The sequence below is a fragment of the Cyprinodon variegatus genome, unplaced genomic scaffold, assembly GCF_000732505.1.
Source record: "Cyprinodon variegatus isolate N-32 unplaced genomic scaffold, C_variegatus-1.0 Scaffold20, whole genome shotgun sequence".
Lineage (NCBI taxonomy): Eukaryota > Metazoa > Chordata > Actinopteri > Cyprinodontiformes > Cyprinodontidae > Cyprinodon > Cyprinodon variegatus.
The window spans coordinates 1,947,270-1,961,016 of record NW_015150473.1 but is presented as its reverse complement, the minus strand read 5'-3'; the positions used below and the strand labels follow the sequence as shown (position 1 = coordinate 1,961,016).

Here is a 13,747-nt window from a genome sequence, read left to right as displayed (position 1 = left end):
AGAGCCGGGCGGATGGTGTTGAAGGCGCTGGAGAAGTCAAAGAACATGATTCTCACTGTGCTCGCCGGCTTGTCCAGGTGATTGTAGACTCTGTTCAGCAGGAAGATAATGTTGTCCTCCACTCCCAGGCGGGGCTGGTAGGCGAACTGTAGTGGATCAGTGAAGGGCCTGACCATGGGCCTTAGCTGCTCCAGGACAAGCCTCTCAAAGGTCTTCATGATATGGGACGTCAGTGCTACCGGTCTGTAGTCATGAGGGTCGCTAGGGCGCGAAAAGAACAATTAATTGGTAATTAAACAAGAAAAAGAAACCAACAATGTTATTCCAACACTCTGTACAATGCCTGATGTCCTACTTTATTAACAGTTTTGGCTAATGTTGTTTTCAGTCTGCTGCAGCATCGGAGACTGGAAGAAGGTGAGGAGAGTAGTGAGAACTGCAGAGAAGATAATCGGGGCTCCTCTTCCCTCCATAAAGGACATTTAAAAACCTTTTTTTCCTTCTTACTTTTTACCTTTACTTAAGTATAGGTCAAAAGTACATTTTTACCAAAACGTTTCTCAAGTCAATGTAACTGGGCAAATGTAAGTAGTTACTATTCCCCTCTGATTCCTACGAAAGCAATGAGCTAATATCTAGCAGGAAATGACAAGGTCACTGCTAGTGGTATATTAACTTCCTCCAGCTAGCTCTTATTAGGTTATTATAAAGGTATTCTTTCTGATGGCTCTTATCCCAAACTAGGTTAGTTCAATGAATGACTTTCAGGAACACTATGTCCAAAGGAGGAATATGTTTACCTTGGTGTCCAAAAGGATGGAAGTCTATGAATGAAATACATGGGTTGTAATTATTTCAATTAAAAACATAAGGTTTTGTAATACTTGTGGCATAGTTTGAGGTTATTTTTGACTTGCTAATGTTTATGTTTTTGTTTTATAATGTATTTAAAATTGTGGGATCAGAATGTGTGCATAAGAGGTCCCGATAAGAAAGGCATCTTAGAAAATTGGAACGGAGGTAATTATTAGGCTTCTTAGAATCAGCTGCAATGAAAAGGGTTAGTTTATGGCAATAATGAAATGACAATAAATGTTGTCCAAGTCTTTAGATATACTGTAGAACAATGTAAAGACCAAAATGATTGGATAGTCCCATGCCAAACATACGGTAACTGTGGATTTATATATCAGCCTGCCCACCCACACCTGCCCAATGCACAATACCATCAAGCCTCCTCTCACCTGGTGGAGAGTGGTCCATGAGGGTTCACCATTTGTAGAGTGCCTGACCTTCACCAGCTTGATATTCAACAGCTTCTCTCAATTCAGCGGTGGATTTCTAGAGCACTCCTTAAGTTCCAATGAGCTGCTTAATTGCTTTTTTTAACTAATGCTTTGCCAGACTAATGTTATTGAACCTGTACGTTTGCCATAGTGAAAATCTATAGTTTGTGGACTGTTAATTTGGTGACTTCGGCATGCAATTAATTGCACTTTTTTCAGGGTCTCAAAGAAAATGTAACAATGCTGTTGTATACTTTAAAGAAAAAAGCAATGATCAAAAACTACAAGAAGCACACACTACAAAAAAAAAAAAATAAATAAATCAGCAAATAGCAAAAATACCTTATGAAAGGCATTAGCGAGATATTGCTTGACTTTTTTTTTTTGAGTATGAAAAAACGTTTCTCCTTAATTAGTGTGATAATATTTCATTGATTTACCTAAGTGGGCTGACATTAAGTACCTCATATTTCATACAATCCATTAATAGGCAGTTTTTTTGCACACCACCTGTGTGAAAAGCATGTGGAAAATGTAGTTGCCCTGAGTTAAGAGAATCTCTTTTTTGCCTTTTCATAGTGACCTACTTTACAATAAATAGCAGATGCACATTTTTTTTTTTTTATAAAAATAAACTTTATCAACACAAGCACATGTAATAGAATTTCAGCCCCGGTAGATCCATCCACAAATGGCTAAACCGACCAGAAGCAACCATTTCTGCTGAAGTAAAAAACAGAACTTCATCATATTTTAACAGAAGCTGATGACAACTCTTTCCCCAAAGAGTTTACAGTAAATATATAATACTGTCTGTTAATATACCTTTAAAACCATGAGCTGACATTAAAAAAAGTTTCTTATGAAACACAGTTGATAAATATACGTATTTGAGCAAAAGCTGAAGCTGAACTGAAACTTTTTCTTTCAGTAGACTAATGACTTATGATATATTTAATTACCGGTAAATTAAATATATTAAGTAGGGCTTCAAGTTAGGTAACATACTGTAATGTGCAGAATTTACATTCAACAGGATGCTGCAGGTATTTTGCATAGTAGAAAGATTTATAAGGCCAAATGTCTATTTTCTACAAAATAATTAGATGCAAACCGCTATATGAAAAAATGACTGAACGGTTGCATGCTTATTAGCTTTGCATACCAATGTCAAATCAACACTGCGGAACCATACTTTGTGCTGCTTCCTGGTGTACTCCAATTTCCTCCCAAGGTACAAAAGTTACCCAGGCCACCCAGGACAGGGCTTATTTTTATTTTTATAATGGTGTGTATGGTGTATGGATGTATGAATCGATGGATGGATGGACGGACAGAGGGTTTTAATAAAATAGCCGAATATTAAGATGATCATATAAAGAAGTTGTGTGGTATCTAATTTTAAGAGCAACAGGAACCTGCTAGCATCAAAGCCATGTATAGTAAACCCTTTTCGATGCTTGCTACTGACTGCAATATTTATAGACTAAGACAAATGTCACCATCACTCACATCCTGACTCACTTCTCTTTTGGTGTTAATTAAGCCATACTATAACAATGTAAAACAACAGTATTCTATTAAAGGGTTAAGAACTTTGTAATTATCTAGGGTCATTTATAGGCAAAAAGGAATCCATCAGATCTGTATATATTTTTTAAATTAATTATACAAGAGGTTTTGTACTCCTGTTATAAAGTTGAACAGGTGCAAAAGTTCAACAGTTGGAAAAAAAAGGACATTTTTCCTGTGCATAATATAAATCATTATTTAAACGTTCTGCTTTAAAACGTTCAAACAAATAAGATCACACGGTTGCTACAGAGGGGTGGCCTAAAGGAGGAAGCTACCAGTTCTGTGGTTATGCTGACATGAAATCACCTCCTGTTTCAAACAGAACACAGAAAGGCAACATGCAAAATGGTTCCTGTGAGGACCAAATGCAGCTCATTTCAATAACAACCTAAGCTATTTTGTCTACTTGCACGCTTATTGCTTTGTGGATGTTCTTTTTTTATGTTTAACACTTTGTTGGGATGTAGATTAGGCACAACTTTTACAGTTTTGACTTTACCCTAAAGAGCAGGCGGCAACCAGATCTTCTTTGACCACAAAGTAAGTGTATTAAGTTTTGTCTCTTTGCTTGTTCATCATGGGGATGTGGCTTTGCGTTGATTATAAAACAACAAACATAACATTTTCTATAATATTCTTTGAAACAAAACCTATTTTTGTTATTGTTGCTAGTATTTATATGGTGTTTAGAACAATTTGGAGCTGATTTTATTCTTTTTTCGTCAAACTTATAAAGTCTGACAGTATGGTACCGACTTCTAATTACCATTTGGATCGTTTTTTCAGTCAAATACGACTGGATCTTGTTGTAAGTAGGGTTACAACCATCAGAGAATTTCTTTTTCAAAGGACTGAGTTCTTCTCTAAGAGTTTTATATAAATCCAGTAAGCAGTATGTTGATAAACTGTAATAAGTGACACAAAAAGGAGAAAAAGTATTCAGGAGCATGGCCATAAAAGATCCTCCTAAAGTAAAACCTTATTCGCTTGTGAAATCATGAGATAAATCTACATCGTGGCTTTGTGTCCAAATGGGCAGAAATAAATCTGTTTGTGAAAATAGTGAAAAAGACCAGACAGTATATAGCACAAACATAACCAGGTAATTATATCAAAGTCAGAGTGTAAACTGAATCCTGGCGGAGAAAAATCCTTTAAACATCATGACTCAAAAACACAATCAAAATAATACATACTTTTATAAACAGGGGTTAAAATATTGGTGCAGTAAACTAACTGAAATAAAAGCAAAAGAGCTGTTTAATTTGCAACCAATCACATTTCGCTGGCCTTCCTGTAATTTGACATAAGAGGCATTTGCATGGCTGATTGACTTCTATGCCTTTTTCCACAATTAAATCTTTTTTGACAACTCATCTTTCACTAAAGATTGATCTCCTGTCATGTTTTTCTTATCCTTCTCTCTTCAGGATGAATTCCACTGAGACCACGCAGCAACCATTAAACACCACAAACACCGCAAACACCAAAAACACGATGGATCCTCAGCAGTACCGCATTACCCTCCTGGTTATATATTCAGTCGTTCTGGTTTGTGGTTCAATCAGTCTGAGCTTGATGATGCACATCCTGAAGTCTAGTGCTGCTTCTGCAACCTCCATCACGGTGTTCAACTTAATTTTTGCCCATTTCATCTTCCTCCTGACCGTGCCATTTAGACTTTACTACTATGGAACCAATGAGTGGAATCTGGGTCTAAACTGGTGTAAAATGGTGAGCGGCATGATCCACATCCACATGTACATGTCTTTTTTGCTCTACATGATTATCCTCATTACCCGCTTATGGCCACACTACTGCAGGATGAGGCAGATGGACTCCTTAGGCCGAATGCAGGCGCTCATTGGCAGTGTGGTGATGTGGGTTGTTGTACTTGTTCTGATCCCTTGCATCATCTTTTCTTTTTATGGCAACAAAGACAAAGACAAAACTTACAATACCACACGTTGCTTTGATTTTGCAGAAAGCATGAGCTCTACTAAAGAACTCAACTACATACTGAGCACACTGGTGATAGTGGTGGCTATTGTGCTGACAGCCCTTCAGGCCAACGTCCTTTACGTTTTATACAACAAGGATCGGCAAGGATGCACGTCGCAGCAAGACTTTGGGGCTCAACTGAAGAGCCTTTGTTTCACACTCATCATGCTGGTCTGCTTTGTCCCCTACCATATTTTCCGGCTGTATTACATTGAGCATACATATCTTCAAAATATCAATGAGGTCTTTCTGAGCCTGACCACTTTCAACTGTTTGGACATGCTGACTTTCCTGGGGAGGAGAACATTTCATATCTGTCTCAGAGGAAGGGGTGTTTAACCAAACTCTACAATAACTGTGAATGTGTTTACTGGTTACAAACATTTTAAGGAAGTTAATATTTGTTATCTCTATTTTTTTTTTCTCAGTTGATCCTAAATGATTTGGGATTTATTTTTAATAAACTTATGATTTTCTGTGCTGCTTCATTATATAACCTTCCACTGCCATCAAATACTATCATAGTTGTATTTATGAATAGCAGAAATGTATTCTCCTTTTTATTGCTCAGAATTAAACTCCAACTTGAACTTGCTTCAAAAAGAATCGACTCCTGCCATCTGCTGGTGTATGTCTGTACTACATATTGTTCATGCTTGGGACTGCAGTGTTATCCCAGACCACTAAAATTAGAAGTCCAGTCTTCATTTTTATATAAAAAAATGTTTTAAAAGCTGTAATAACATTGATAAAAACACAAACATACATATCCCAGCACAAACCACACTTAAACAGAAGTATCACTGCAATTCAAAATTAAAAATTTAATCAGAGAATAAAAATGAATCCTTTACAGCTGTTAAACATAATCTTAAATTTCTTGGCTTATGTATTTGTGCATCTTTTGTGTAAGAGGGCCTTTTTTCATACACATATAGACTTACTCACAATCACCTGCTGATGTTTCTCCTCTCCAGTTTTTATGGACCTGGGTTACTGTTTAACATCCCCACCCTAGTTTGAGTTTGTTTAGTAAATCGATCTTATGACAGGGCTATGATGGCGCCATCCAATGTGTCGCTCCATGAATTATTGGCAGCTTAGCTCTCCAGCCTTCCCTTTTAATGTTTTCCAACACTTTACACTATTTTTAAACCCAGTGCTCCATAAGCCTGATGGCTCACTGAGTGCTGCTGCCTCTCACAGTACAACTTTACCCCTGGATAAATGCACATACAAGACGGAAATAGTAAAACGGGTAAGTTATCCATTTTACATTTCTTAAATTTGTTTTATGTTTAAAACTCAGCATATTCATATTTCAGACGGACCGAATGAGATAAAAGTCTCACAGTAAACCTAAACCACAGTTTCTTGACATGTCCTCTTCTGCAATAAGTTCCTTAAATCATGTGGTTTTGTAATTCATAGAAAATGGTTATAGACCTCGCTTGCATAAAGTGGTGGTGCTGCTTTAAATTATCTAGCGTAACATAGACATGCGAAAAGCAGATAAGAAAGACACACTTTGTCACGAATGCTGTGCTGTAAAGATCATGTGATAACCCATTTCACCTGAATGAGCCAAGGACATAAGCAGTAACAAGATATTGCTCTCTTCACACTGTGGTATCCCTTCTTTCATCTATCAGGGGATTTCAGAATCAACATGGTTTAATCATAAGTGAAATAATGGGATTTCTATAATCAGCACTTCATTTGCTCTAATGTAACTTTTGTACTTTCACTAACACACTGCTTTTGCTGCTGCCTGAACTGTGTGGTGTTTTAAATAAATTATAAATACATCTGGGCTGTTGTTGATTGACTCTTGCCATTGTAGTTATTAAGTTGGGCTATCTCACCAGTTTAATGACTTTGTTTGAAAAAAAAGCAAATTAAACGTCATTTTAACTTTGCATTTTGAAAAATGTGACTGAAGTTTGCTTTAAAAAATGTAAAGCGAACCTTATAATTACAACAATGATTCAATCAGTCTAAAACTTGTTTTGCTTAATATTTTAGACTGATGAGGTAATAATAAGGGAAAGGTTAGTTAATTATTTGAAGCTTTGTAGGCAATTACTTTTATGAGGAACTTTAACTCTTTCAGTAAGGTGGGGTTTTTGCAGCAGTGACTTGCTATTCATGTGTGTCTTCAGGTCTAGTTTAAATACAGGCGCTGGTATTATGGCCATTTCACAGATAGATTACCTCTTAACCAAGGGTTTTATGGCAGGAGAGAGCTTTAGGTTGAAAGGCGGAAGCAGCATTTCTCATTTACTCCGTCTCCTGCTGCAAGAATTAAAAACAGCTTACAGGTGAAAGTAGATAACATCCTGCTGAAAAAGTCCCAGTCTAACATAAAAAAAGATTAGACTTTTACTTCTTCAGAACAGTTAGGATTACAAATGTGCTAATTGCTAATTTCCTAGATGATAACATAATGATTCATTAAAATAATTCTAGTAATTCAGGGTTTGCTTCTGCCTTTCCTTAGCTTTACGTAAAACTTTCATTAAAACTGTATAATCCTGTCAAACATTTTGGGTATTTCCCAAACTTCTTACACTAGTTTGCTGAAATATTTCTTTATTCTTTGCGGCAGAGCTGATATAACTACATCAAGTTTTCTCACATCTTTTCAGCTTTTTTTACCATTTATCTATGGAAATGAGATTAGGTTTTTTTTAGCTGGCCACGAAAAACCTTTCTCACCAAGGTGTAACTTCCTGGCTGTTTTTTTGAGATGTTGCTACAATATTGCAACATGTAGTTGTTGCAGCCTCCTATTGCATAAAGAGAAGTACTTACAGTGGAACACTTTAGAGCAATTTAATTTCAGAGTGGGTGAAAAAAATATTTCTTAGCAGTGTATTCAAGTATTCACGCTCACATCTTGGTTTTATTTGAAATCGCTGTGTCAAGACGTATGCAACACAATTCAGTTTCAGGCTAACTTGATGAACAAGTATGCCTGGCCAGGGCGTGCTACCAAGTTGATTATAACCAAATCTGTCTCCAAATCATACCTTCACATTACAGTGTTTTTTAATCATGTTATAACTGGCTTCTGATTAAAGTACATGATAAAAATATTTACACAACTTACATTTTTCCATAGTTTGTTGCAATATAACTACAAACTTTGCAGCATATTGATTTTATAAACAAAAAGGAAAGCAGTACATTGAGCGGAATATTATTCACAAATAAAAGCCCAAAGAATGTAGAATACATTTGTTACTATATTTCCCTTAAATAGGTTTTGCAACCACCTTTCTCTGAAGTTTTATTCTGCATATCTCTTTGAAAGCTTCACACCAAATTTTCTTCAGGTTATTTGCAAGGTAGTTCAAGCTATGTTCATGTTGAACAAATTTATTCTGTTGAAAAAATATTTAGGGTTTGCCAGGGATTCTCAATTGGATTAATGTGTGGATTTAGACTGCAGCACAATAACACAAGGAAACACTTAGAAATAAATAAATCCATTGTGACTGATTCTGTGATCAGTCATTTATCCTTCTTTGGGGTTTCAGAATAATTGTATATTTATCTTCCTACCATCTCTACTAGTTTTCCTCTCCTGCTTCTCAAAAGTATTGCTATACAGTAACTTGTGCATGTTGTTCAAAACTTTCTTTTCATTCTCATATAACCAAAGCACCATCTTCCATACAAGTTAATTCTGTCATTTGCAACATGCTATATAACTTGTCATGAGTAACTATACATCAGTTGCGCCATTTTTCAATTATAACCAGCGTTGTGGAATGCAAAAATAAAAGCAACAACCCAGCTATCCTCCAGAATGAATGGTGTTCTGTGAGATTTATCAGTGTTCAGGGTTTCTTATGTTAAACTTGCTTTTTAAGAAAAAAAACAAAACTTTATCTCTTACCCAGCATTCGTGTTTCTCTGTCTGTATCTTGTTGTTTGTTTACTGATTTTTCTGAGAAACCTTTAAGGCCTTCCGTTGGGTTAATGTTACAACATACAGCTAATGCTGAAATGAAAAAATGAGAAGTTAAAGGAGATTATTATTACTAATATCATAAGACAAAGTTACCAATTCCCTGACCCGTACTTATACCTTTTTTTTTTCTTTTAAGCCGTTAACCAAGATGTGATAATGTTTATTCTTTACTCATTATATTATCATCTCCCTTGCAAAAACACTACTTTGCTTTTTTTTCTTTTTCTAATGAACCAACTCATTACAAATGTAAAGCATCAAATCAGCCCTATAATCATCTTAACTTTTACAATCTTCTTTGTCACATTTTAAACTGATTGCCTCTAAAATGCTCCACCAAATTTAGTACCATTGGAAGACAATGATGTAAAAGGCTGGGTGACTATGTTTAACTGGGTTTTGCCATGGGAGCTATTCAGTGTGTTTATTATGTCCCCGCCCTAAAAGAGGCAAACTAAGGGAGGGTCGTTCTACTCATGGTTTGCCCTTTTGAATTCATCTTCTTCTCTTCTTTAGTAAAAGAGGTGTGAAGTACATCAGTGGGATAATTACTATACTATTATTCTTGTGAGTTTTACTCTGATTAGATTATACTTGAGTTGGGTTCTAAGTAAAGAGGTCTAGTATTTATATTTTTTTATTTTAACAATCTCTCTGTTATCATCCTAAATCTACAAACGAAGACCCTTAAAGGTGTAAATCCAAGGTGTGTGTGGATGTGTGTTTTTGCCTCGGTGTTAAAGGAAGTTATCAGTGTTCTCCACTTTTTTATAGACTATATCTACCGAGGTGATAGTGCTGTTTCACCAATGTTGATTAGATTATGAATCCCTGGAAACACACACCCACAACCCACCCCCCTCACCAACACACACACACACATGCACACAGTGGTATTTTGCAATTCTTATTGACACTTAGCTTTCACTTCCATTAATTTCCCATTTAAAAGGCCAACCCCAGACCTTTGCCATCACCCTAAAAATCACCAATACAATACTAACAATACAATATTGACCCAAACTCAGTTCACTAACCCCCAGCCAAGATGAGAGAGCTTTTCCTCACAGGGACCAGCAGACTGGTCCCCACAATGTTGCACATTCCTGGAAATTGGCATTTAATGTTCACACAATGTAACAAACAGATGCACAAACAAGTATGCACCCTAAAAAGATAATGCAGCTCCAACTTAGAATAATTGCTTCAATTGATAACTAATAATTGAATAAAGTTTCCCCAACTTGATTTATTTCATTTTATAAGTTCCAGCTTTTAAACTTGAAAAAAATAAGGTGGATAAACTGGATTCAATTGCTTTTTGCCCACTGAAGCAAATCGTTAAAGTTGGTGCTGCATTTTCTTTTTAGACTGTGTACACAGCTGAAAAATAACGTCTGAGGTAGAAGAAGCTGGTCAATTAAATCTCCACTTTACTGCTGTTTGTGTATTATTGTGATAAGTTCATAAGCAGAGAAGAGATAAGTAAGCTGTACTAAGGTAAGAATTCTTAGCTCCTGGCCCCACCTTTTTTTGTGTTCATGACCCAATCAGACCACATTATAGGCCTGTTATTCCAGGGATCTCCCCTGCTTAGTATGTGAGAGTTAAATGAAACAGAGACAAGAAAACAGAAACAAAGGAAAAAAGGTAGCTCAACTGGAAGCAGGAATGAAATATCCTCCAGCTCCTCAAAGTAAACCTCTCTTAGACATGGAGGTGGCCAACTACTGCGAAGGCCTGGATCCATCATACAGCACTCTAGGCTTTGAGAATGCAGAGGTTCTTTATGCAGGAGGAGGTAAGTGAGCTTTTATCCAGACACCTGAACAGAGAAATATCATTAAACTGTCCATCTTGTTTGTGAAACTGTAATGAATAAGCTCCTGTTTAAACATAACGGAGCCATAGACTCATTCATCTTTTTAGTATTGACTTTATGGATGCATGGCAAGCTATCGCTCCTCACGCATACATTATTATGACATTTCTTAGAAAAAGGTTAACCTTATGCGACGTCATCACATTCAAAAATTGATAAGGAAATATTTTTCCAAAAGGTATTTACAGATGAAGAGACACTAGATATAAAAGAACGGTTTTTATCCAAAGGGGAATGGTTTTGCTTTCAGAATAATTTGATGAGCTTGGGGAAATTTATATCAGTCAATAAATTAATGTAGTTGTGTTCTATTAGCTGACAAAGTTGTTTTTTTCTACATTATTAACCAAGGATATATATCTGCCTTATGTGTACTTACAAAGTAATTTTGTTTCGGTTTTCTTTGTGTTGTAACTAATCCGTTTGACTTTTTATGCTTCACACTGAAATCAAAAGTGAAGAAAAGTAGAACTGAATCTTTTGCTGAGAACAGTTAAATTTATATAAATTCCACCTTCATATTTTGATGGAAAAATGCTACGTTTAGCAAAAAAAAAAAACAACTAATAATGTATTTGATTATATAATTTAGGATACAGTATCCCACTCCTCTTTCTCTGGTTTACTGTTTTTTAATATTTGTATTTTTCTTTTATATACTAACAATAAAAAGAGGAACACTGGGCTGTGGTTATTAACAAATAATTACCACAATCACTTAGTTGGTCCTTGTCTTTTGTTTCTGTATAACCATAAGAGTTCAAGACATGCTTTTGATAAGTAATGTTCTTAATATTTATTAATCAAACACTTTGATAAGTTTTATTGTATTTATATATCTTAAATGACTTATACCATGAAAACTTTCATGATAGTAAATGCTTCACAAAGCAAGATGAATAGAAAATACCTCAAACAAGTGAAAACTGACAGATTTGGTGGTCCTTGTTGAGAAGTATTAGGTTGTCTTTGATTTGAGGCACACAGATGACATCAGAGAGTGTCGTGCCTTTGCTAAAATACGCCCAATTTATGATGTTTTATTTCGGTGTGAGGCACCGGGCGGAAGACTCAGTGTAATGTTGCTCTCTACGAATCACCCAGCCTTTGTTGTCTCAAACACCTATGGTACACAAGAGCCACAGCCTTCTTCCAGAGTAGTTTTGTTAGAGATCTAAAGAGTTTTCTACAACCTATTCTTTCAAACTATTCTTTCATCAGTGCAGTTTTTGGCTTTATGCCTCTTTTTTCCATCTTCTGCTGAATCGATCAATCAACTCACTGATTAATCCACTTTAAATGAGGCTCTCACAACTTGCAGTCTTCATTAAAAAAGACAAGTACAGTAAAAACATGAAGCAGTTGGAGACCTGAGTCATAAATATAATTTAATAAAGAGTAAGAACACTCCTCAGTGATGTCACCTTAGTTTTTGATTTGAGAGTCAAACATTAACTCATTGTTAGTGTATCAAACAGTACAACTAAGGGAGACATGAATATCCGAACATATTTCTCATCAATGTATATTTGCAATGTATAAAATATCATAACTGTGTATAATAAACATTTATAGAAACATTTATGTAGTAGTAATCAGGATAAACACAGCTTCAGTTACAATAATAAATGCTAAGACACCCTGCTGACTGCCATTATATTGCTTAGCACTTCAACAACACATATATACACGTATATAAACATTATTTAAGAACATTCTTGCATGCTATTATCCTAAGAACAGTTCTTACTATGGCTTTAAACGTGGATATGTTGAGAATGCTGCAAACCAGTAAAACAAAACAATATGTACTATATCTGCATACAATGCTTATTATGGTTAATTTGTTTGAAATGTTATCATAGTAATGTACAAATGTGTAGAAATATGAACATTTATATGACGGTGTGTTGCAGACAGCATGCCAACAGAGCCAAGCCAATCTGGTCCGGATGGGTTAAGCACTAATTGTGCAATCTGTGGAGACAAAGCTACAGGAAAGCACTATGGGGCCTCTAGCTGCGACGGCTGTAAAGGTTTCTTTAGACGCTCCATACGAAAAAACCATGTGTACACCTGCAGGTACGGACAATCAGTGAATACCATTTAGGCACATGTGGAAAGTGTACAATTTCAAAACCTTTTTTTTTTTTTTTTTTTTGCATGTACAGGTTCAACAGACAGTGTGTGGTTGATAAAGATAAGAGAAACCAATGCCGTTTCTGCAGACTCAACAAATGCTTTAGAGCAGGCATGAAAAAAGAAGGTAAGATGACAAAAATGACACTTTTTGTAGCTCCTCACATTTCTTAGAAAGAATGAAATGCATAATAAAAACAGAAGAACTAGAAAAAGCCCACGTTCGGCATAAAAAACTAATGGTTCTGTGGGGGAAAAAATGTTTATCATGGACTCTCAAAGCCTCTTGAAAATAATCGAAATTGGTTTAACTGTAAAGGAAGTGATGACATTGTGTGTGTGTTTGTGTGGTATGTGTATTTATGAGGGTTATAACCTTGGCACAGAATTTTATGACACCTAATCCTGTGATTCTGAAACATGTTGTTCTGGTTAAAGTTTTACTTCTGTTGCTGATCCCAGCATCTACAGTGACTTTCCTAACTATTAACCACAGTAGTGTCTGTTATCTTTTCCCTTCAGGACCCCACCTTAACTTTTCACACAATAAATTATTCTCAGCCTAAATGTTAAAATCACTACATTAACATTTGTAAAATTAGATATAAAAGCTACTTTTGTGAAGCCTATTTCCATTCCTCTTGTTCTACTTTGTCTGTTTTCATCCATACACATGAAAACTTTGCCTCTTATATCTCAGCTGTACAGAATGAAAGAGATCGGATCAGCTCCCGAAGAGCCATCCCAGATTCCCAAGACCTTCCACCGATTACTATCTTGGCACAGGCAGAATCATTATCCCAGCAAGTAAGAATAATAATATATATATATATAAAAAAAAATAATAATATATATATATATATATGTGTATATATATATATATAT

At 35.7% G+C, this 13,747-nt stretch overlaps 2 protein-coding genes across 4 annotated transcripts in view; both read left to right on the top strand.

The window, feature by feature from the left end:
• The first annotated feature begins 3,188 nt into the window (after positions 1–3,188).
• gpr141 (G protein-coupled receptor 141) lies at positions 3,189–5,444 on the top strand. Its single transcript, XM_015389358.1, has 2 exons — positions 3,189–3,401; positions 4,292–5,444. The coding sequence occupies exon 2, from the start codon at positions 4,293–4,295 to the stop codon at positions 5,199–5,201; it is 909 nt and encodes a 302-aa protein (XP_015244844.1). The 5' UTR covers positions 3,189–3,401; position 4,292; the 3' UTR covers positions 5,202–5,444.
• A 169-nt stretch (positions 5,445–5,613) lies between these two features.
• The window catches only part of hnf4g (hepatocyte nuclear factor 4, gamma), a 15,001-nt gene continuing 6,867 nt past the window's right edge, over positions 5,614–13,747 (top strand). Inside the window, exons 1-4 of one of the 3 annotated variants that reach the window (XM_015389338.1) lie at positions 5,614–6,120; positions 12,644–12,805; positions 12,895–12,989; positions 13,563–13,669. In XM_015389338.1, coding sequence (XP_015244824.1) covers positions 12,645–12,805; positions 12,895–12,989; positions 13,563–13,669 — 363 coding nt within the window. In that variant the 5' untranslated portion in view covers positions 5,614–6,120; position 12,644. Of the gene's footprint in view, positions 6,121–10,500; positions 10,643–12,639; positions 12,806–12,894; positions 12,990–13,562; positions 13,670–13,747 lie in introns of those variants that run through there. The other 2 variants (XM_015389331.1, XM_015389345.1) reach the window with 2 other exon arrangements.